General features: G+C 35.5%; 2 protein-coding genes across 3 annotated transcripts; both read right to left on the bottom strand.

Moving 5' to 3' along the window:
* Nucleotides 1-302: 302 nt before the first annotated feature.
* On the bottom strand, nucleotides 303-3,816 carry LOC110966958 (testis-expressed protein 43). Its single transcript, XM_022216461.2, has 4 exons — nucleotides 3,655-3,816; nucleotides 1,656-1,764; nucleotides 1,406-1,578; nucleotides 303-936 (listed from the first exon to the last, which is right to left on the bottom strand). The coding sequence occupies exons 1-4, from the start codon at nucleotides 3,687-3,689 to the stop codon at nucleotides 891-893; spliced, it is 363 nt and encodes a 120-aa protein (XP_022072153.2). The 5' UTR covers nucleotides 3,690-3,816; the 3' UTR covers nucleotides 303-890.
* Nucleotides 3,817-4,013: 197 nt separating this feature from the next.
* On the bottom strand, nucleotides 4,014-24,401 carry LOC110966957 (GRAM domain-containing protein 2B). 2 transcript variants are annotated; one of them, XM_022216459.2, is made up of 14 exons: nucleotides 22,838-24,401; nucleotides 16,637-16,750; nucleotides 15,587-15,674; nucleotides 13,565-13,634; nucleotides 13,265-13,368; nucleotides 11,840-11,935; nucleotides 11,693-11,764; nucleotides 10,637-10,726; nucleotides 10,005-10,101; nucleotides 9,084-9,230; nucleotides 8,060-8,135; nucleotides 7,574-7,672; nucleotides 6,647-6,725; nucleotides 4,014-4,637 (listed from the first exon to the last, which is right to left on the bottom strand). In XM_022216459.2, exons 1-14 carry the CDS (start codon nucleotides 22,870-22,872, stop codon nucleotides 4,596-4,598), a joined length of 1,209 nt encoding a protein of 402 aa, XP_022072151.2. In that variant the 5' UTR covers nucleotides 22,873-24,401; the 3' UTR covers nucleotides 4,014-4,595. The 2 variants fall into 2 exon arrangements, with proteins under 2 accessions (XP_022072151.2, XP_022072150.2); XM_022216458.2 differs by lacking the exon at nucleotides 22,838-24,401 and adding an exon at nucleotides 18,928-22,812.
* Between the last annotated feature and the right edge of the window lie 3 nt (nucleotides 24,402-24,404).

Genomic DNA, 24,404 nt, shown 5'->3' with positions numbered 1-24,404 from the left:
GACGCAGTGGAGACTCGGTGTCCTTTACGCACAGATCGGTGCCGTGCGTCCTGCCGCACTGGTGTGTGCGTAAAGGACACCAACTCTCCGCGTCTCCACCGCTCCTGTGTGTGTGTCTGCGCGTGCGTGCGCTCGTGTCAAACAAAGCCATTTGTCATCGGTGCTGGTGACACACTGAGACATTCACTCAGATAGGCAGCAGCAGCAGCAACATTAGCATAGCGAACAACAGCCGCTTTCTGTGGCTGAACTCTTGATGCTGGAGCCAAACACTGAACAATAAATACACAGACAGGACAGGAGACATTTATTTATATTTATTCAGCTGTAAAGTCAAGATTCAGGGAGTCAAACTTTAAATCAGGTTTTGGCTCATCAGAGCTTCCAGATGTTTCAGACTTCACAGATGTTGAGCTTGGAGCTGCTGTCAGATGCTGGATCTTCTCAGGTGATGCTACCTGAGGCAGGAAGTTCTGGTGCTGAAGAAGCACTTGTTGATGGGTGACATTTAAAATACTGACCTCCTGTGGTAAAACTGTGAACTGCAGGACCAGAGAAAAATCATTTTTGGAGAATAATTAGACTGATCAGAAGAGGTCATTGACTTTAAGGAGTCCCAGAAAGTTCAATTAACTTAAAAACAGCTTTGTTGTTATTACACAGTTTCTTTAATAATTGTGTATTTAGACTCAAATATCAAATTGTTTTTGATTATTTGGCTTTACAAGGAACTCTTTCAACTTAATTCGAGTTAAATTGACCTACAAAGCAACTTTGTTTGTATAAATGGATTATTTGGTGCTTTATAAAGAAGATTCTTGGACTTAATTAAACTAAACTGGACCTACAAAGCAGTTTTATCTTTACTGTTACACAGCCGCTGGTGATGCTCAGGTTTGGTAGAGGCTCCTGGTCGTCACCACTGAGCTGTTGTACCTGCAGGAAAACAACAGAAAGTATTTAATTTTCCTCTGAAATATCAGTGGAAACAAGCTTTTTGTCTTACCTGGACAGGTGTGAGGAGAGATCAGCTGTTAGGAACGTGGAGATACGACTAATGTGGCATAATTTCTGTGTGACTTTAGGCAACTTCATCAAATGTTTTGGATAATTTCTGAGTCTCATTCAACAATTAGTGTAATTCTGAGCAATTTTTGTGTTATTTTGAATAATTTCGGAGTAATTTTGCATCATTTTAATGTAATGGACAACTTTAGTGTGATTTAGAACGTTTTCGAGTGATTTCTGAGTCATATTGTGCAGTTTTGGTGTCGTTTGGAACATTTTCTGAGTAATTTTGAATCATTTTTACGTAATATCGGATGATTTTAGAGTCTTTTTGAACATTTTTGAGTGAATTCCAACCACTATTTCGTATTATTTTCGTGTCATCTTGAACTCTTACCTGGACAGGTGTGAGGAGAGATGAGCTGTTAGGAGCGTCTGGCTGAGAGGAGCTGAGGATGAGGAGGATGAAGATCTGCTGGTGGAGTCCTGACCGTGGCAGAGACGTTCTCGACCACAGAAACACAAAGACTCCTCCAGAGGAGCCGTGGGGATGCCGGCCAGAGCTGCGTTCTGATCCACAAACAAACGGAGAATCTGATTGGATGATCTGCAGACAGGTGCGTTTGTTTCCCCTCACCTGGACGTACCTTCATCAGCAGCCCCCGGTGCTTCATGTCCCGCCTCCAGGGCATCACGTACAGTCTGGGGATCAGCGGGTGTCGGGCGGAAAACGTCGGGACGTGGGAGGAAGTTTGTCTGGCAGAAAATATCAGAAAATATCGTTAAAATCTGAGAGTTTTCGTCTCAACGCTCTGATTTTAACTAAAATATTTTTGGCTTTTTGTTTCTTAACATTCATGTCATGCAAACTTCTCCAACTTGACAATTTAGGGTTTAAAGTTTTTACTGTTTTATCCTGAAAATGATGTAAAGTTAAATGAAAAACAATTATTACGCTTCATATGATCAGAATTACCAACAAATATTTACAGCATACAACACTGCTTTGATGTTTTTATTAATTTTATTTTATTTTTTTACATTAAACTATAGAATAAAGCCCAATTAATGTTGGCACATCACTGCAGTATTCAGTCTGAATTATTTATAAAATGCTGTTAATCAAATTTATTTATAATTATTGTCGTTTTTAAGTGTTTCTATCCTTTATTTAACTTAAAAAAACAAAGAACAAACATAAAATTAAGGCAAGAAATTGTGTTTTAATTATTTGAAATTACTGTATTTTTATAAAAAAATATCCTTAAACACAAAAAGAGCCAAAAACAAACATTAAATGAAACTTAAATTAAAAACTGATTTTAAGTGATTTAAATTCCTGTATTTTTCTACAAATATGCTTCATTACATGTAAAAAAGCCAAAGAAACGAAACGGTAAATAAAATTAGGGTGAGAAACGGTAAAATTACTGTAATTTAAATTAACATTTAAAAGGAAAAAACAAACATTAAATAAAATCAAGGCGGTAGACTGTTTTAATTATATAAAATTGCTTTATTTTTATATAAAATATCCTTAATTAAACACAAAAAAGAGCCAAAAACGAACATTAAATGAAACTTAAGTTAAAAATGTTTTTTTAATTATTTAAATTATTGTATTTTTGCACAAATATGCTTCCTTAAATGTAAAAAAGCCAAAGAAACGAAACGGTAAAATTACTGTAATTTTATAAAAAATATCCTTCATTTAACATTTAAAAGGAAAAAAAAACAAACATTAAATGAAATTAAGGCAAGAGACTGTTTTAATTCTATAAAATTGCTGCATTTTTATATAAAATATTGTTCAATAAACATAAAAAGCTTTTAAAAACCAAACATTGAATAAAATTGAGGCAAGAAACTGTTTTAGTTATATAAAAATGCTGCATTTTTATAAAATTATCCTCAATCATTAAAAAGAGCCACAAAACAAACATAAAATTTAACTGCAGCTAAAAACGGTTTTAATTCTGTGAAATTACTGTACTTTCATTAAATGGTTGTTTTCCATCATTTTATTAGAATATTAACATTTTATTTATTTATTTTTAACAGTGCTAATATGAGAAATTCTTGCTTTAACTCCTTTTTATCCATTCATGCGATACAATAATTATATTATTACTGGAAGATAAATGAAGGTTATTTTCTTGTTTTCTGCAGGTTTCACTGAATCACGTCACTGGGTTTCTTTTAGATAATTTTTGTCATAAATTGATGCAGAAATAAAGTTTTTGCTGCTCAAAGATCCTCTAAACTCCGGTTAAAGCAGCACATCTGAACTTTAGGAGAACATTAAAGTTTACTGGATCTAAAACTGACCGGATTCAGCAACAGAAAAAAGCAAAGTTCAACTTAAATATGCAGAAAATGTAAACTGGGCTGGGCATTGTTATCAGTATATCGTTAATTGAGGCTCATTTCCGCTTAAAAATACGTTAAAACACTTTGATTACGTCTAATAATCTGGAAAATTTGCAGGTTTTTCATGCAAACCGACAAAAATATCCACGTTTGAGACAATCAGATTAGAAAAATGCAAATTATTGTTGTAAAATCTTCAAGTCAAACTGATTTTTAACGTGGTTTTGACTCGATAGAAGCTCAGTTTTTAGTCTAATAATCAGTAATTTAACTCACCCGTGCTGGTCTGGGCTCTCTGCAGCTTCGGCCATGTTTGTTGACTGTCGGGGTCGCCGTAGAAACCCCCCAGTGCATCATGGGTCGGGGTCAGATTACAAGGAGAGGCAGTGTGGGGGGGAATCTCTCAAACTAGAGTCAGAATTATCTTCATTTTAAGATTTTAAAAATCAACCAAATGCAGCAAATCAGTGATGAAAAAGAAGCAGGTGATGAAAAGTAACGGACATGCAGGTTTTTCATAAATAAACAGAAAACTTTAGTCCAGCAGCAGAACATTTCTCTAAATGAGATTTCATCGTATAGAAATCTAGTTTTGTAGGAGGAAGCACAAAAAAACCCCAAGATTCAAACATATGTAGAGCAAAAATAAAGCTTTATTTCAAAATAAAACTCCATTCCACTCATTATTGTTAGAATATTTACAGAATCGCAGACATTCTTCTCTCTGTAACAGTCTGTTGGAAGAAGCAGAAATAAACGTGATTAATGTGTAGTGAGTGGTTTTACTGTGGCGCCCTCTGGTGGTCAAATGGAGAATAACACTGTGAAGGAAATTGATGTTTTTCCGTTAAAATTCAACCAGTTCTCCCCAAAAATCATCTGGTTCTTCACCTCCAGGAGCTTTAGTTTATTTAATCAGAGTTTTACCTTCATACTGTGAATATTTCCAGAGATTTAGACCCTCAAATGTCCAGATTAGTCACTTTTTATTGTCTTTTTCCGTCGTTTCTGAGCCTCAGAGCTTCATCAGTCATCAGCAGATAGACACAGGTAAAAACTGACACCAGATGCAGTTTCTTTGTTTCATCGAACACGTACAGCAGCTACAGCGGTTTGTTTTTAAAGGGCAGCAACATGTCAGCGTTGTAACGTTTACCTTTAATAAACTCCATATTTACAGAATATGTACAGAATGTTTACAGAACTTTCATGTTTCTTCAGGTTGCTTCTTCCAGCAGCCTCTGGAGGTTCTTCTGCACCTGGAACAACAGAAATACCTTTTACTGAGCTGTAAACTGATAATTAAATAAACATTAATATAATGTGTGATGAAAATGGAAGAGTTTTTTTTTGCATGGAGTAAAATAAAATCTAAAAATTCAGCAAAATGGTGAGAAATTCCTAAAAAATAATCACAAATTTTCACACAAGTGACATTTATTAATCAACTAAATTTAGATAGTTTTATTTATAACAAAGACAAGAAAGTAAAAGATTTCCTTCTAAAATAGTGAAGTAGAACTATTAAAAAAATAGTAAAAATATGGAAAAATGAATAAAGATGAGCTGCCAAAAAATACACACAAATATTTAAAAATGTAAAAACTGTAAAATGATCATTTTCAACAGACTAAAATACAGTAAAGGCTAATTTTATGGTCGTGTATTGTAAAAGAACAAATGATTATTATTAACATTATTTACAGTCATGACCTGATTTTTAAATTTATATTTTATTTTCATACAGTTAACATAAAAATGAAGACTGCCTTCTTAGAATTTTGCCCAAATATAGTTCATTTTTCATTCTATTATCTTTAAAATAAAACCATTTTTTGCTGATTAAAAATAATGTAATTTTCCAGTCAGATGTTGTGTAAGAGTTGACATATAAATTAATGGTTTTACTTCAGGAAATGATCTGTGATTTAAATAAATGTGTAAAGTTATAGTAAACTCGACCAAAAACACTTAAATCAAACAGTTTATATGTGACTGATTCGCTGTAATATCCTTAACTTGCCAAACTTTTTTTTTTTTTTTTAGGTTTAATAAGGTTTCTTGTCTGGTTTTACTCTTTAACCAATCAGAGTGCAGTTAATTTACATTCACTTTTTAAACTGAAATAAATTAAAAATGATTTTTGCTGATCTTTTGGAGGATGTGCAGTGAAAGTGGGTATGAGCATTTTGTGCATCAAACACTGAATTCTGAGTGTTTTGGTGAGTTTTTGTGCACCAAATTTAATCTTTTCTGCATTAGTTTATCCTGAAAACATTTATCCTGCATCCTCCCTGAAATCTGGGCTGTTGCACGAACAAAAACAGCTCCGTGACTTCATTTTTTGGCTCATTTACTGTAACATTTCTTCTTTTTTGGGTCGGTTTTGAGTGAATATCAACAGGTGGATTCGACCGTCTGCAGACGACGCCGTGGTTTATTTTCACGGTGCACAAACTGAACGTCGGCTGCTTTATTTATCGGAGCGTCGGCCTGAAATGTTAATGCAGCTCCGACAGGCTGATGGATGAGGAGAAGCTCCTGTTACAGCCCACGTCCTCACTTCTCTACCGACAGATCACTCACTATAAATGTTTGATTAACGCAGACCGGCGTCCGGTTACACTCTGCTCTCTGAAGCCTTAAACGTGCAGAACGGAGCGTAAAGTCCTGAGAAACATTTAAGTTTGCAGGAACTGAGTCTGCACAAAGGTCACTGTGATGGAAATGAAAGAAACCCGCACATTTAAACATCCAGCATTAAAAAAACAGTTATTTCTCTACTTTTTTGTGACTTTTCACAGGTAAATGTGTTACTATGAGCCATGCCATGCGATGTTTATCAAATAAAACAGATTTCTGTTGGTTTTTTCTACATTTATCCTCCAAATTTTAAACTTTTGGATGTTTTAAACTAGCTGGAAGTTCAGTTTTAACCCCATCCCGTGTGGTTTTTTACGTGTAAATGGGGATTGTGACGTATTCAATAGGCGGGTTTGTGTGTTTTATATCGTTTATTACTTCTAAAATCATCAGAAACTTTCTGCTCAGCCAGCTCTGATTTGTTGAAACCTTTTTTAGGATAAAATCTGCGTTTATAAAATAAATGGAATCTGTGGAGTTTTAGCTTCATATCACAAATGTTTTCAGAGATATTTTTAAAAACTGCCCGTCGACCCACTTTCAGCTTTTTTTGTTCATTTAGCGTCGATTCTGTTTGAACAACAAAACAGTATAGAACCTGTAAGAAACAAACAAACAAACCAACCTTTTCCAGTTTCATCAGGTTGACGGTCAGCAGCTCAGAGAAAAGGTCAGTGTTCACGTCAGAACTCAGAAAATCATTTCTGTGGACAAAAACACACATAAATGTTCAGATGAATCAGAAAAAAACATGATAAATAAAACTGTAGAAATAAATACTGAGTTTGCAGTCAACAGATTTAAGAACTTTTCTGCACAGAAAGGAAAATAAACTAAAAATCCATCCTGGATCTCTCAGTAGATTAATGAAATAAAGTTTATTTAATTAAAATGCTAAATAATTTTATTTAACTTATTTAGTGGCAATGTGAGATTATTCTAAATTTTTAAGTAGATTTATTGTTTTTTAATATATATAGTCATCACTATATTAATAAAGTAAAATATATTAAATAAAAATACTAAATTATTTTAAATAATTATTTAATCTGTAAAAGATGCTTCAGTGGAACCTTAGATTCATCTTAGTTTTATGAAAAAATAAAATATAGAAATAAATAATAATAATAAATTTTCCAAAACTGTCTTAGAATTATTTTCTATGCAAATAATTATTATTTTTTATATTTGTTCATTTATTTAATCTGTTAAAATACCTGTAGTTTTTTTATAATTCCATGTTTAACTAATAATAATAATAACATAATCATAAAATAATAAAAATAAGTGAAAAATGTTGATTAAAAGCTTTACTAGAAATCTTCCAAACAGCTTTTTGATTTTAGTTTCTGTGCAAATAATTATTTTTTTCTTTCTAACTAGACTTATTTCAGTTTATTCTGTAAATTCCTGCAATTTTTTTCATATTACACAACATCCTGCAGCTTTAATGTGTTTTATTCTAATTCTGCAGCTCCAGAATAAGATTTTAAATCTCTTTTTTCTCCGTGTTTTCCAGGATTTTTCCACCTGGGACGGTTTACAAACTCACCCTGGATGAACGAACTCGGAGCCGAGAGTCGTCAGTCTTTGTTCCAACGAGACGATTTTAAAGGCCAGGTAACAAGAGGACAGCACCAGGACACAAACTCTGAGAGGGAACGGAAAGAAAACGGTGAGATTTATAGGGTTACAGGAGGCTGTAGGGATGGAAAGGTCCAAAACTTTAGTGTCAGATTAATGAAGAGCTGAACTGGAGGAGCAGGATGGAGGGAAAGAAAGAAATGGAAGATACACCCCCTGTCGAAAGTTTTAGGACACTTTCTCATTCAAATAAATGAGAAAGTGTCCTAAAACTTTTGACAAGGGGTGTAAATCAGTGAATTATGAGGTCAGTAAATGAAAAAGTGAATAAATTAGTGATAAAACAAAGACCAAATTCTGAATAAATATTAAAAAATCTGCTTATTATCTGATTAGAAATGAAACAAAGGATTAAAATAAGACTTTCTGTAATGGATGAATAAAACAAACGTACAGAAACATGTAGACGAGCAGCAACGTGTTGATAGAAACGGCTTTCAGAGTTCTGCTGCTGATCATCAGCTCTGAGCCTGGAGACCAGAAAAAAACACGAAATCAGTTAGAAAACATGAATGCAGCCTGTTTTTAATCGTCTAAAGATAAAATGATGCTTAATTCTACGCAAACTTGATGTCAAACAGTGAAAAAATCATCTTAAATACAACAAAAAAGAAATATCCTGAAAGTAATTCCCAAACGTTCCCTAAAGCTGCTCTATTATTATTATTATTAGCTACCAGATTAATCATTTTCCCACAGAATTAATCGTGTTTATCGATGATTCTGGTGTTGAATGTGAGTCTAGATGCTCCTTTCATTTTCTAGAAGTTTTGGGGTCTTCTGGAGAACTTGAACTTTGGACACATTTTGAGGCAACATTTTATAAATGTAACACAAGTTTAGAATAATTTATGACCATTTTAGTTCCTTTTTGAGTCGTTTTCCACCATTTTTGGCTCAATTTAAAAAAAAAAGGTTCAGTCTCGGAAAGGTTTCGGGTATTTTGACGATTTTCTAGTAATTTTGAAAAGTTTTTGAGAAAATCTGGAGTTGGAGGTAATTTGGAACACTGAGTCTTTGTGGAGAACTTTTGGTGATGATTGAATTTTAAATTCTTTTAGACAGAATAGAATATTTTATGGCAGTTTTAGGTCATTTTCGAGTCATTTTCCACCATTTTTGATTCAATTTTGACTGTTTTTGTCACATTTCAGAAAAGCTTTTAGGCATTTTGAGATTTTTTGGCTCACTGTGAACAATCATAACAGAAACACATCCAGGACGTCTGTCTGCTGCACTGATGAAGTTCTGAAGCTAAAGTTAATTAAAAAAGTGCTAAATCTGGACTTTTAGGGCCTGAAACTGACACTATGTGTAGTATGAAGGTAAAACTCTGCATGGATTCGTTAAATAAACTGAAGTTACTGTAGATAAATAAAATGTGACGCTGCTGGTATTACAGAATGAACTGATGGTACCTTTGTGCTGCTGGTTGTCGGGGCTCTGCTGGTTCTGATGCTGGTTCTGGTTCTGATGCTGGTTCTTGACTTTGTGTTCTGGATGTTCAGGAGGAGATGAAGCGTCTTTGTGCTTTAAAACATCCAGGAAAGGAGGAACGGGGAACTCTGCAGCAGATAAAAGACAAGAAAGTTATTTAAAGTAGGAAACAGATGAAACAGAATTAACGTTATTAAAGTCATTTATAATGCTGCTGGCATTAACATTTAAAAACATGAAATAAAATTACAGTTGGGGAGCCATTAACTAGAAGAAAATGTTCTCTTTTTTACATCCAGGACTGAAAACATCTCCCATCACGTCTTCTGTAATTTTAAAGATTTATTTAACATTTGCTGTTTTTATGCTGTAAATTTACCAACAATTACCAGTAAAGTTATTTGTTTTATTATAGATTTACCATTAAAAAAAACAGAAAATGTCCTATTTTTCCATTAGATAATAGTAAATGCCCATTTTCTGTCTATAGTTTTACCATTAAATAACAGAAAATGACCTGTTTGTCTTTAAATAATATCAAATATCTGTTTTCTATCCATAGCTTTACCATTAAATGACAAGAAATTCCTGTTTTTCACCATAGATACACAATTAAGTTACAGAAAATGCTCATTTTATTATCACTGATTTCTATTAAAATGTAGAAAATGTCAGTTTTTTCCTCTCCAGTTTTAATTTATGGGATAAAGTCTGTGTATTGATTCCTGCTAGTTATTTTCTATTATTTTACAGATTTATTTCTTAGAGTTTTGGTTTAGTTTTTGACATTTCTGTCCAGTTTTACTACCATACAGTAGACTTCTGGCTGTTGTTTACCAGTAGATCTTATCCAGCTGTTTTCTCCAGCTGTGATGATGTTTGGCAGATGTTTGGTCTCTTACCTGCTATCTTCTCGTATTCTGGAGAGTCGGAGCTGCTGCTCTCCTCCATCTCCTGCCTCCTATGTCGGACCGATCCATCCAGATCGCTGAACTTACTCTGCAGGAAATCAAGCATGAAGCAGGTTAGAAAATCACAGCTCCTGGTGCTTCTGAAGCGGACTTTTAGATCCACCACTTTTAGGTTTTACGTCCCTCTGAGCTGTACCAGCAGCAGAACGTCCAGTTAAGGCCGGTTCATGGTTCACTCATGTGCCTGTAGATGTTGTTGCACACATTTTATACAAATGAGCATAAATTAAACTGAACATCTAAAGAAAATACCGTATTATAAGGAGATGTATCACAATGTGGCCTTTATTTATTTTATTTAGTTATTTCCCCGTAAGAGAATGCAACAAGGAAAAACAAGTTATGGGCTGAAAATTGAAGATAATACAGATTAAAAGATGAAGAAGTTGGATCGTTAGGAGCGAGCAAAAGCCAACGACTGCTGGTCACATGAGCAGAACTTTGGTCGACTCTGTTTTTGTATGAATGAAGCTGATTTGATAAGTGTTTAGTGAGGGTTTTACGGCTACATCTCCCCTCATGTCAGCTGAATAAAATCAGTTTTTGTCATGTGTTGGACCCACCAGAGGGAAACGAGGCGATAGCGGCGACCTCTGACCTCTGAAGCTGTTGTCGGCTGATGAAGGAACCGGGCTGCTGCATGGACTTTTCTCCTGCACATAAAACACAAATACAGCATCTTTACAAACTCAGAATATCCTCAAATCTGCATGACTCCAATCAGCTGCAACACGTAGGCAAATGAAGAAACTATTCGTGCATGTTAGTCGGTTTCTTCTTCTGGGGTAATAGTGCACATTTGTTGAGCTCATATCTATCTGATCCTCAAAAAAAGCCAATAGCAGCATGTAGTAAATTTCCCCACTGTGGGATTAATAAAGGTTTTATCCATCCATCCATCCATCCATCCATCCATTTATCCATCTATCTATACATCCATTCATCCGTCTATCTAGCCATCCATTTATCCATCCATCCGTCCATCCATCCATCCATCCATCCATCCATCCATCCATCCATCTATCCATCCATCAGTCTATCTATACATCCATTCATCCATCCATCCATCCATCCATCCATCCATCCATTTATCCATCTATCATCCATCCATCCATCCATCTATCTATACATCCATCCATCCGTCTATCTATCCATCCATTTATCCATCCATCCGTCCATCCATCCATCCATCCATCCATCCATCTATACATCCATCCATCCATTGTTCCATTCATCCATCTATACATCCATCCATCCATCTATCTATCCATCCATTTATCCATCCATCTATCCATCCATCCGTCCATCCATCCATCCATTTATCCATCCATCTATCCATCCATCCATCCATCTATACATCCATCCATCCATCCGTTCCATTCATCCATCTATCATCTATCCATCCATCCATCCATTTATCCATCTATCATCTATCTATCCATACATCCATCCATCTATACATCCATCCATCATCCATCTATCCATCTACCCATCCATACATCCATCCATCATCCATCCATCCATCTATCCATCCATACATCCATCCGTCTATCCATCCATACATCCATCCATCTATACATCCATCCATCTGTCCATCCATCTATCCATCTCCATCCTACCTCCAGGTGAAGACAGACGGACATCAGGAACTTGTAGGTGTTGTCTCTGGACAGGAACGACACGAACACATACTGCAAACGCAAAGATTTGTTTCAGAAGCTTTTCCACGAGTGTCAAATGAAAGAACGTTAAGTTTTCTTTCTCACCCTGTCGTTTGCGGTGGCGATCACCAGAGCGTTTGGCACCAGGATGGCGGTTTTGGTTTTCTTGATGTTGGTGACCGACACCACTGGGATGGCGATCTGAGACGACAAACACCGAGACGGACGTTTAGTTCTGGACGGACTGAAGCTGAAACTAAAGCTCTGAAACCTCATCGTGTAAAAGGATTGAGGAACTTGAGTAAATTTGAAATATTAGCGTTTTTCTGCCCAGACTGATGGTTCCAGATGTTGTAGCAGATGTGACACAATCCAAACATGTCATGTAAAATGTATCATTGACAACTCTGAGGGTGGCTAACGGCTAATTAGGGCCTTCCTGACTGCACCATCCAAACCTTTTCTTACCTTGCTATTTTCAGCCATGTAGGTTGCTGTTTAGAAGCTGATGTTGTTGACGACATGTTTATAGAACAGGATTTCCAGATTTTTAGACGTGTTGCAGGAGCACTGGGAGCAGAGTATCGCTACGCAAGGACACTACTTCGATTGGAATGGTGTCAAAGTTTAGGTGTTGTTGAATCATATCATGTAGATTGCAGAAGGGATGGAAGATACTGCATGAAATGTGAAAGTTTATACTATATATTAACGAACACTGATCTTATTAAACTTCTGATTGAGCCAGATATTTCCTGGTGCAGGTACAGGAACCTCCAGGGAGTGGAATTCAAAATCTCACTGACTGTATTTCAAGAATTCTCCCTAGTGTCGTTGAGCCATCAAGCCAAAGATGGTATACTCGTGTTTAATTTAAACTAAACCATTTCTAGGGATTTCCGCTCAACAGGAAGTCAGTGTGTCACTAATTTCTGTACAGTGAGGATTCATGAGGATGCACAAGTAATAAAGCCTTAAAGTCCAGTCAGGTCATGATCCCTCACTTGCTTCCCACACATTGAATCTACACTATACATACCAAGTTAGTAATAGTTTATTCTAAGCATGCAGGAACGGTTACCTGAAACCCAACTATCTCAGTAATATAAAGGTGAAATAACACCACATGAAACTGAAAAGTGATTTTAGTCATTGCAGCTTCTCTGTTTAGTCGTTCTTGAAACATTTCTCTCCAAAAAAAAGACCATTTTCCGTCAACCGTTTCCTGCACTGCAGTCAATACTTGAAGTTTTTTTTTCCTGTGAAGCTGCTCGAATGTTGAATAATTTAAACCAACATCTCAGAATCAAATCACATCTGCTGCTGCTGCTGGCACCTCGCTGGATTTAAAGTCTCATTCAGGTTCAACACAACAAAGAAACGCTGTGAAGTCGGTGTCGGAAACCGACGTGGAGACAAGAAACATTAGCGAGAAAGTCGAAGGAATCTTCTCCAAAAGATTTCAGGTTTCCATCTGTTACTCACTCAAATGCAACCACTTTTTTATCAGTGTCCCTGTGTTTTCAGTACCTTGGTATCTTTGCCAAACACCTTGGAGTGGAAGCAGATCCAGTGGTCGGAGACGAACATGCGGCCCTGGTAGAGGATGTCTTTCTGCAGAGCACAGGTGTAACCTGATGGACAGGTGAGCAGACAACACAAAACATTAAACTGATTACTGAGCTGAGATTCTGTCCTCCTGTGCTGCTTCAGTTACAAGCATTAAATCCTCATCGGGTGGTTCACAAACGGGTATCAGATGTTTGGTGATTATCTCATCCTCATGCAGTATTTAAGGTGGACCGATGGTTGTGATCATTAAGGACTTACTCTGTCTGAGCTGCTCCTCTTTGCTGATCTCTTTGAATATTTTATGGTACTGGCTGTTGCTCTTGGAAAGCTGGAACACAACGGATTGCATTAGCAAAGACACATACACAGTTTGTTAAAATGCACAGTGTGACTCCGTAAAACTCCTTAAGACGAGATGAGGCTTCAATCATGTTAATATAAATTAGAGGGTTTTATACAGAATAGAACAGCAGAGATTCCAGTTTCAAAAAGTAAAAAGTCCAGGCAACTTTCTCAATCAGTGGTTTTCTATGTTGTAGATTAATGCTGAAGACGTCAAAACTATGAAAGAACACATGGAATTAAGTAGTAAACAAAAAAAGTTCATAAAGTCGTCTCCTGGAATGGTTCTGAATTAACAGATGTGCTTTGTCAAGAGTCGATTTATGGAATTTCTTGCCTTCTTAATGCATTTGAGGCCATCAGGACAACACAACTGATGGTACACAGTGGATAACCCTATCTGACTGCTGTTGGAATCCATAGTTCGGCAAGAACTGCTGTCCTCAGTAAAGAGAATCGACAGTCCATCATTACTTCAAGACATGAAGGTCAGTCGATCTGGAAGATGTCAAGAACTTTGATTGTATCCTCAAGTGAAGTCCCAAAAACCGTCAAACAAAACTGGCTTTCATGAGGAAAGGGAAACCAAGATAAGTTCATTAGATTACCGGCCTCAGAAACCAGAAACTCAGAAACTGTCGGAGAACCGTCCAGGAGACAACTTCATGAAGCTGACTGAAAGAACGCCAAGAGTGTGCAAAGGTGTCATCAAAGAATCTGTAATACTAAACACATTCTGGTTTGTTTAACACCTTTTTTGTTTGCAGTATGTGCTTGACACAATTAGAAAACAGGATTTCCAGAGTTTTCCAGGTGTTACAGGAGCACTGGGAGCAGAGTATCGCTGCACCAGGAGACTACTTTGATGGGCATGATGCCTGAGTTTAGATGTTGTTGAACCGTAACATCTAGATTGCAGAAGGGAAGCTCTGATTAAACCAGATATTTCCTGGAGCTGGTACAGGAACCTCCAGAGTTGACTTCAAAATCTCACTGACTGTATTTAAAAGTCTCCAGAGTGTCTTTGATCCATCGAGCCAAAGATGGTATACCTGGGTTTCATTTAAACAAAACCATTTCTAGTGATTTCCACTCAACAGGAAGTCAGCGTGTCACAGAGAACTTGCTATTTTCAGCATGTGGGTTGCTGTTTAGAAGTTGTTGTTGTTGTTGACATGTTTAGAAAACAGGATTTCCAGAGTTTTCCAGGTGTTGCAGGAGCACTGGGAGCAGAATATTGCTGCACCAGGAGACTACTTTGATGGGCATGGTGGCTGAGTTTAGTTGGATTTTTATAACTGTAGTCCAGGAACCTTTTGATCGCACCAAAGTCTTAATGAAGGCGTGTGAATGATGTAACTTGGTGGGTGTCTGTTTGATTTGACAGATGTGCAGCACATGAGTGAGTTTTTTTTAGAAGGAAATTGCATTAATAGACAAATTTGACGTCTTTACCTTTTAAAGTCCCATATTAAATCTTCTTAAATGTCCAGTTACAAACATCTGAGTGCACATTCTTGCAATTTACAGCTAATCTGAAGTTAAACTGAGCGTAAATCTCAATTAAAGCATCTGAAGACCTTTGAAAGATAGATTTGAGGACTTGACAGTCACTTTAAGGACAATTAAAGCTTTAATTTGGCATAAATGATCCACGGACATCCTGTTAATTAACATTATTACAGCTGAAACATGCCAGATTTAGCTCAGTGGTTTCCCTTTTATCATTTATTTCATCTGTCATTCAGTGTTAAAAGTAAAAAAAGCAGCTGTTTGGTGAAGCAGCAGAGACTCTACTGTCCTCACAGGACCTCAGATAATAAAGACCAGCAGTCAGCAGAAGTAAATCTGATGCTACTCATCTGGACACCAGGCGTCCGACATGATGTAAGGTTTATAGACGTAATAAAACATGTATCAGACATAATGAAGGCTCACCTGGCTGTAGTGAGATTTCTTTCTTTCTATCTTGGAGTCGGAGTCGATTTGAACCTGAGTCAGCAGCGAATTATCGAAGGTCTTTGACCTGCAGACGAAGAAAATCGATCTAAGAGTTCAATGATTACGTAACAAACAAGACCTAAAGTAAACTGTTGGGTTCCACCTTCTGTCCATCTGTGGCTCCTGGTGGTATAATCTAAATGTAATTACAGTACACCTGAAGCACAGCAGGACACTTTGGAGGGCGGCATGGCTCAGTGGGGAGAGGAGCCGTCTTGCCGGTTCGATCCTCGGCCCATCGAGCTCATGTTGAGGTGTCCCTGAGCAAGACACCGAACCCCTAATTGCTCCTGGTGGGTTGTGGTTAGCGCCTTCCATGGCAGCTTCCACCATCAGTGTGTGAATGGGTGAATGTGACGTATCTTGTAAAGCGCTTTGGGTACCTTGCAGGTATAGTAAAGCGCTATATAAATACAGACCATTTACTTTAACCCTGCTGTTGATCAAATTGACCTGTTTTCAAGTTTGAAAATGTGGAGAAAAAGAAATATATTTTCACAGTGAAAACTTCCACATTTTCGGGAAATGTTTGAACATTTTATGGTGCAAAAATAGAAATGCTAAAAACAAAACGCTGCTTTAAGAACATTCGGAAAAAAATCAGTCACAATCCAGAGAAATTTGCTGGATTGGGGTTGATTTTTTTGCAAATTTATAACCTTAAATATCAAAGTACAACCCCCTCCCCGTTTGACTTTAAATGTTTAAAGATAATAGAAGAAGTAAAACCGCTAATTTGTTTTTGGTGTGGTGTAATTCCATTTTCTCTATTTTTTGGTTTTAATTCATGAGCAAATAAGACACTAAATTGGCATTTTCCCCACTGATATTGTCCATTAATAATGAAAATAAAGCGACGCAAACAATTCAAATCTCTTCTTTTCCCCCTTTAGTATCATTTCCATTTTTTTCTTTCTTTGTTAATCAAACAGCAACAGTCTACATAATGCAGATAGACTTGTGACTAATAAATCTGTGTTTATTTACCGGATTAGAACTGGTTTCCTCCTCCCTGAAGCCTCCTGATCCTGATCCTGCAGAATCTCGCTGACGGTTCTTCCATATTTCTGACGTTCCTCCACCACGTTGTCCACATCAGAGCTGCACACAGACAGGAAAAACAGATAATTAAACCGACAAATCACCCAAAATATTAACTAGCAGCCGACAGGAGGACACCAGAGAACGAACAGAATAAATATGAGAATGCCAGTCAGTATTAAAGCTGCAGAAATAAGACTTTTATTCGACAGTTTAAAAATTGCCACATTTTTCTCATTTTTTATAATTTTTCAGACATTTCTGTGATGTTTTCATCGACAAAAGTTCTTTACATTTGTCTAAATCCATCTTTCTTTACAACTCAGAATTCTGTTCATGTAAAATACAATAAAATTAAATTTGGATTAAAAAAAGTGAATAAATTTGTAGATAAACTACTTAAATTGATGGATTAAAAACATAAATAATATTAGAAAGCAAAGCATGAAATAAAACAAAATGACTTCTTAAAATTATATGAGAAAAAGCATAAAAATATAATAATAAAGACTAGATCAATTAGACTAAAAGACAAAGCATAAAAATTCAATAAAATTAGATTAAAATACAAACAAGAAAATAAAAAATTAAATTACTTTAAAAGACAAGAGAAGTCATAATAAACGAAATAATAAAAATTCAATAAGATTAGATTAAAATAGAAGTGATTAAAGTAAAATCAATGCAACCCAAAGTAAATAAAATTAAAGAATAAAATAATAAAATCTTAAATAAGATTAGATCAAAAATAAAGCATAAAAAATAAACGTAAAAATAATTAAAATTCTGGAAAATTAAATAAAACCAAAAAGAATTAAATTATTTGCAATCTAAACTGCTTAATTAATTCAGATTTCCTTTTGCTGCTTGTTTAAAACCTGCAGCCGGATGTTTTAGGGTGTAAAATGATGTCTGAGTAATAAAACAAAGTGAAAGTCTTTTTTTTTTTTTTTTACATATCTGGAACTCGTTAGCTTAGCATTAGCACTTTTTATGGTTAATGGAGGGAAACATTCATTTAAACTTTAATTTCAGTTGTTTCTGACGTTCTTTTTCACCCAGTGTTTTGTTTTTTAAAGACCTTTTAGCTGCTGATTGTCCATCAGATCCACTTTTATCGCCCTGAACGACTGCAATGCAAAACGAAAGATTAGCTGCAGCTTGGATTTGGCTTTCTGCTGCGTAGCAACGCAACAGAGGAATTTCCATATTTCCAAATAAGTCGAGGAGATGTAGGAAAAAGAATGTCAGTCAATCAAACTTTAAAAACTGGATAATAAACACATAAACAAAGCATAAAAATAGCAAAAGAAGTCAATAAAATAATAATAAAATTATATGAAAACATAAATTTAGCTTCGATTATTTAAATAAAAAAAGAAAAAGAAAATAATTTTTCAAAAATACTTCAATTTTGGGCAAGACAAGAAGAAAAATAAAATAATAAAACTTATAAAAATAAAAATTCAATCACAAAAAAGCAGGAAAATAAAAATAATAATTCAATAAATTAATAATAAATAATATAAAAACTTTAAACTTACATTGTTTTAAGTAAATTTTTTAGTTTAATTGATAAAAATTGAAAAAAAACAAAACATGAGAATAAGCCAATAAAGTAAGACTAAATGGCAATAATCAAAAATTATTTTTATATTCATTAAAAGACAAAGAATGCAAATAGAATAAAAATAATAAAATCTTAATTAAAGCTGATTTAAATACAAAGCATTAAAAATAAAGAAATTTATCAAATAAATTATGATAAAATGGAAAAAAAGATAAAAAATCAATTTTCATTAAAAGACAAAGAAAAAAGAAAATATCAAAAGACAAATTTAGATTAAAATAATTACACTGGGAAAAGGCTTAAGAATAAAATGCATTAAAAGCTGCATTTCAAATTTAACTGTTTGTAGTTTTACTGCACATGAGACCAACGATCACCTGATAAATGCTAAATCTGAATTAAAGCAGCTCTTTATCCTACATTTCCCAGAATGCAACTTCTTTTCTTTCGTATAGTTAAAAAATCTGTTTTTTTTTTTGTGCTGTTTTTTAGCGTCTGGAAATGAGTTTTCTCTGCGTTATTACTGAGTTCTTCCACCTGAGAAGCTAAGAGGATCCTCAGACAGGTATTAGTACCACTAGAACTAATAAAAACTGTAGTCCTACTAGCCCTGATAAAAACTGTAGTCCTACTCCTACTCCTGCAGTATTTGTGCTCTCTGACTCACTGGTAATCTCGGTCTTGCTGCTTTCCAGATCCTCTCTTCTGCTGCTTCTGTTCTGTCATCACGACTTCCTGCCGACCGACTGACAGACTGAAAGCTGAGGCGACCTGCAGCCCGATCCTCACCTGTGTGAGGGGGCGTGGCCTACGGGCCCCCTGGGCTCACGTGTCTCAGCCAATCAGAGGGCAGGACACAGGCAGGTTGTGGTGAGAATTTAAACCTTTGATCAGTGACATGTAGGCCGGTTTGGAGAGCAGAGCCTCAATTAAACTCTGAGACACTGATTTACACTTTAAATTACATTATTGTGTTACATTTTATTACATTTAGTTCTGTTTATATTAATTCTGGACCACCTGAACACACACAGATATTCGGTGTCGGTAGAAATGCGGTGATTTCCCAACATGATCTGTCCTGCTCAGGTTACAGCTTTCCCTTTAATTCTCTCAAACAGACTGAAATCTGACCCACTTCCCTTTGACACATTTAAAAACAACAACCTGTATTTAACCGTCTGAAGCCCAGAACTCACCAGCAATGTTTTCTGTTTAAAAAATCAACAAAATAACACCATTTATCAGCCAGAAACTGCAAAAAAAAGGTCCGAAAATGTGTGAAATGAAGATTCAGCCATGAAAAATGACAAAAAATAAGCTTAAAATTGTTCTTTGTGATTATTTCTGTCCTTTTGTGATCATTTTGTGGTTATTTTTGGCGTTTTGTGGTAATTTTGAGTCTTTGTGGTTATTTTCTTACTTTTTTGTGGTTATTTTTTCTTTTTGTGATCATTTGAGTGTATTTGTGGTCATTTTGTGGTTATTTTTGTGTATCCGTGGTCATTTTGAGTGTATTTGTGGTTATTTTTGTCTTTTTGTGGTCATTTTGAATGTATTTATTGTTGTTTTGAGGTTATTTTGTGGTCGTTTTATGTTTATTTGTGGTTATTTTTGTGTGTTTGTGGTCATTTTGAACGTATTTATTGTTGTTTTGAGGTTATTTTGTGGTCATTTTACGTTTATTTGTGGTTATTTTTGTCTTTTTGTGGTCATTTTGAACGTATTTATTGTTGTTTTGAGGTTATTTTGTGGTCGTTTTATGTTTATTTGTGGTTATTTTTGTGTGTTTGTGGTCACTTTGAGTCATTTGTTTTCATTTGTGATTAATTTTGTTTTTTGTGTTCATTTTAAATCTATTTGTGGTTATTTTGTGCTTTGTGGATAGTTAGTGTCTCTCTGTTCATACTTAGTCTATTTTTTTAGCCTTTGTGTTCCTACTACACCTTCTTTGATCATTTTAAGTTTCTTTAAGGCCTTTTTTTTGTCTTTGTGATCAGACTGAGCATCATTTTTGTGTGTTTGTGTTATTGATTGTCAGAATTCTGTGGCGTTACTTTTGTTTATTCACTGATTGACAAACTGACCCTTCACAGATGGAACTCGCTGATAAAAGTCGGTGCACTTTGAAATACAAACAGGCCTGAATGTTCCAAAGGGTTTTCAATTTGCTGCTGATTCGTCTTTACATCCCTCTTTTCCCACATTGAGCTAAAATAATCAGAAATAATGCTTAAATTCTTGATTAGATTCTGATTTCCTACCTTGCAGAGCATCAGTACGTTGTATTTCTGATTAAATCCTACCGAATCTCTTCTTATTTTATGTATATTTCGTGTTATATCCGCTGCAGGATGCTTTAATTCCTGCTGTTTTAGGACTGAAGCTGTAAAATGCTTCAGTTTAAACCAGATCCTGTTGCATACATCCAGAAGATAATCTTAGTGGTGTGTTTTCATGAACAAACAGACCAGCTGCCCTTTGAAACGCAAACATAAACCGCGTGAACCGCAAACATCTAGACCTCCAAAATACCGCTCAATCAATTCTGATCAATTTTTAAATCTGTGTTGAACTGTAACTGCAGGTTCTAAATCCCTGCAGCGCCTCTTTTTTAATATCCAACTGATTCATTCAACGCAGGAGGCCACTGGAGAGAAAATCTCTGCAGGTTAAACTGGGTTTGCTGGACCCTTCAAAGGCTGATTAACTGGAGAAAAGACAGTTAAAGGAGAATTTCACTAATTTGAAGCATCAAACTCAATCTCAGCAAAACTATTAGTTGCTGTTTTATGACATAATTCGCCTGTGTAGCAATATAAAACAAGATTAACACCATTTTTCCATCAATTGTCAGTGGATTTATTAATAGAATGGTACAGTTTATCCTAGTGGCCATTTGTGGTATTGCAACTAAGAAATCCTCTGCAGCCCCAACAGCCATTTTCATCATGTTAGTTTAAACACAAGACACTTGTCCTCCAAACCAAATATAGTCTATCTTTGGACAAAACAAGACATTTGAGTAAACTGTGATCCACATGTTTCACCATTTTCTGTCATTTTACAGACCAAACGACTGATTGATTAACTGAGGAAATGCTTGACGGCTAATTTTGACGGTGTGAGTTTAGTGCTAGTGGCAGTTTGTAGCTTGGTTTTAGAATCATGGTTTGTTTTCAGTGCAGTAGAGGAAACAAAATCAGCACCTTAATGCACATTTTTAACTGTATTTTCTAAATTATAGTTGATTTCCAGTCTTTTGGGGGTTTACAAGACTAAACATCAACATTAACCAGGATGAAGTGGTTGTGTAACCTCTGGGCTGACTGGTTGGTCGATATTATCTTATCTGTGGAAATTCTCATTGGTTGGACAATCGATGGTGCCACTTTTATAGCTATCAACAGTCCTAAACTAGCGGAGATGGTGGGGTTGAATTTATTTAACTCGGTGTTCAAGAGTTTAAGAGTAAACTTGGGAATCAACATTTTCTACGTTTTAAGCCATTTCATAGACCAAACAACTCATCGATTAGTCCAGAGAATAATTAGCCGAGGCTTCAACAAAGAGATATTTTCATTGTCAGCTGTTTTCTCCAAGGTTGACGCTTCTGAGTCTTGAAAGGTCCCAAAAACATCTGGACACCAATCAGCAACACAAACCACGATGAGAGTCAACTGATTGGTCGATACGTTCTTCTCTAAGCAAATTCTCATCGGTTAGAAAGTCTTTCAGAAGTCTGGACTGGTCTGACTTATTTATTAAGAGTAATGAAGACTAAACTTTGCAAACAGTTCAACATCCAGTATCGTCCACCAACAGCAGCTATCTGGTCTGTGTTTCAGTCCTGTGCTGGTTTACAGGTTGATATGTTTTCAGAGTCTGTTCTGATCATTTCAGTAGAAAATAACCAGGTTAAGATGTTTAAATATGCTCCAAATACCAACTTTTTACGTAGATTTGGGCTAATAAGGCTGCAAGTTGAGGGAACTTCTTCCACTACAGCCCAAAATGCAACACTTTCCCAATAAACTGTTGGTATTATAAAGAGCAGAACGGTCCATTAAAACTGTATGAGACACTTTTTAAAATGTGACACCACTTGATTGATGTAAACAGAAGAAAAACTTGGTAGTTAGCATCGACATCTGCGGATTTCTGGACCTTAGTTATCGTAGATTTTACCAGTAAATATTATTTTTTCTTACTGGTGAAATCCGTTGGTGTACAGATGTTGATGAAATTACCAGGTTAAAACTATTAAATATGTTGTAAATACCAGATTTATACATTGATTTAGAGTTGTTTTTTTTAGCTAACAAGGCTGTAGATAGTCACTGTTTGCACTGGAACCAGTCAAAGCAACAAATGCAACACTTTTCCAATAAACTGTTGGGTTATATTTAGAATAATTGTCCGTTTATACTGCTTGAAACACTTGTTTGACGTAAACAGAAGAACAGCTTGGTGTTTAGAGTCAACGTCTGCAGATTTCTAGGACTTTTTCCTTGCACTAACATGGAAAACCTATTTTAAATGCTCAGGTTTGAACATTGAGTGTAGTTTCTTCCTACCGGTGCCATCCGGTGGTTCCAGATGTGGACGTCATGGTGGTAGATCTTCACTCAGACTCAAATCCACCTCCTGGTCTTCTGTTTGGTTTAATGGAACACTGTGATGCTTCTGACCTCCTTCTTCTTCTGCTACCCCAAATCTCTAATCTCTGGTCAGTCATTGACAAACTCATGAAATGTCTGTTTGTTTGGTGGGTTGGTGACGCGTTTGTTGTTATTTTAAGAGTCTTTGTGGTCATTTCTAGTTTCTTTGTGGTCATTTTGTGTCTTTTTGCGGTCATTTTAAGTGTCTTTGTCATCATTTAAGTGTCTTTGTGGTCATTTTTATCTCTTTATAGTCATTTTTATGTCTTTGTGGTCATTTTTATCTCTTTATAGTCATTTTTATCTCTTTATAGTCATTTTTATGTCTTTGTGGTCATTTTTATCTCTTCGTAATCATTTTTATGTCTTTGTGGTCATTTTTATCTCTTCGTAATCATTTTTATGTCTTTGTGGTCATTTTCCAGATTTTTGTGATGATTTTTTTTCTCTCTTTGGCCTCTGTGCGGCTGTTTTTGTGGTCATTTTACATATCTCTGTGATCATTTTGTGACTTTCTTTGGTCAGTTTGTTCCTCTGTGTGGCCACCTTATGTATTTTGTGGCCGTTTTGTGTTCCCTTCTGGTCATTTTACGTGTTTTTGTGATTGTTTTGAATCTCTTTTTGGCATTTTTTGACTCTGTAATTATTTTATGTCTCCCTTTGGAAATTTCTCTTCTTATTTTGGTCATTTTGAGTCAGAATCATGCTGTTTCTTCTTAATGATTTGCAGCACAAACCGGTTTAATGTTTGGAAATGGCTCCAACAGCAGAATGTAAATATATTTATAACAACATAAAAAGACAGCGTCAGGCGTTATAGCGTGACCAACAAAGACAGATGATAATAATCCATCAAACTGTGCAGATATTGAGTCAGTTCCAGCTGAATTTATGGACCCAAACACTGCAGCGCCCCCTGCTGACTGAACACTACATCTGACACACAGCTCATTTATTATTATTCATGATGGAACACAAAGAAAGAGTATTATTCTACGTATATTATTAATATTACTGCAAAATATTCTAGAATATTAGTAAAGAACGTTTTGCATCTCTGTGGTAATTTTATGCATCTTTGTTCTTGTTTTGTGTTTCTCTTTGATATATTTAAGTCTGTTTATCATTGTTTTGCATCTTTTAAGGTAATTTGGTCATTTTGTGCGTCTTTGTGGTCATTTGATGTGTTTTTGTTGCTGTTTCCGGTTTCCTTTTTGTTGTTTTTAGTCTCTTTGTGGTCATTTTGAGTCTTTCTTATAGTTATTTTTGCATTTTTGTTACCATTTTGCCCCTCTTTGTGGTCACTTGATGTGTTTTTGTTGTTTTTTTTTAGTCTCTTTGCTGTTTTTAGTCTTTTTTTCATCATTTTGATTCTTTTTGTGTTTATTTTGTGTCTCTTTATAATTAATTTTGTAGCTTTTTTTGTTTTTCTCTGATATTTTTGGTTTCTTTTTTGTCATTTTATGTCATATGTGCCCAAAAT

The sequence above is a fragment of the Acanthochromis polyacanthus genome, chromosome 7, assembly GCF_021347895.1.
Source record: "Acanthochromis polyacanthus isolate Apoly-LR-REF ecotype Palm Island chromosome 7, KAUST_Apoly_ChrSc, whole genome shotgun sequence".
Classification (NCBI taxonomy): Eukaryota; Metazoa; Chordata; class Actinopteri; family Pomacentridae; genus Acanthochromis; species Acanthochromis polyacanthus.
This window is presented reverse-complemented; position numbering and strand designations above follow the sequence as displayed.

Bases quoted from the DNA above. Each gene is read 5' to 3' on its own strand.
- LOC110966958 (XM_022216461.2), bottom strand. From the start codon at position 3,689: ATGGCCGAAGCTGCAGAGAGCCCAGACCAGCACGG. The intron at 1,579-1,655 runs GTACGTCCAGGT...TTTGTGGATCAG, and splicing joins ACCGGGGGCTGCTGATGAAG to AACGCAGCTCTGGCCGGCAT. The intron at 937-1,405 runs GTAAGAGTTCAA...GTTTTCCTGCAG, and splicing joins CTCTCCTCACACCTGTCCAG to GTACAACAGCTCAGTGGTGA.
- LOC110966957 (XM_022216458.2), bottom strand. From the start codon at position 18,986: ATGACAGAACAGAAGCAGCAGAAGAGAGGATCTGGAAAGCAGCAAGAC. The intron at 11,765-11,839 runs GTGAGAAAGAAA...TTGCGTTTGCAG, and splicing joins TCGCCACCGCAAACGACAGG to TATGTGTTCGTGTCGTTCCT. The intron at 6,726-7,573 runs GTGAGTTTGTAA...TTTTGTCCACAG, and splicing joins TCCGAGTTCGTTCATCCAGG to AAATGATTTTCTGAGTTCTG.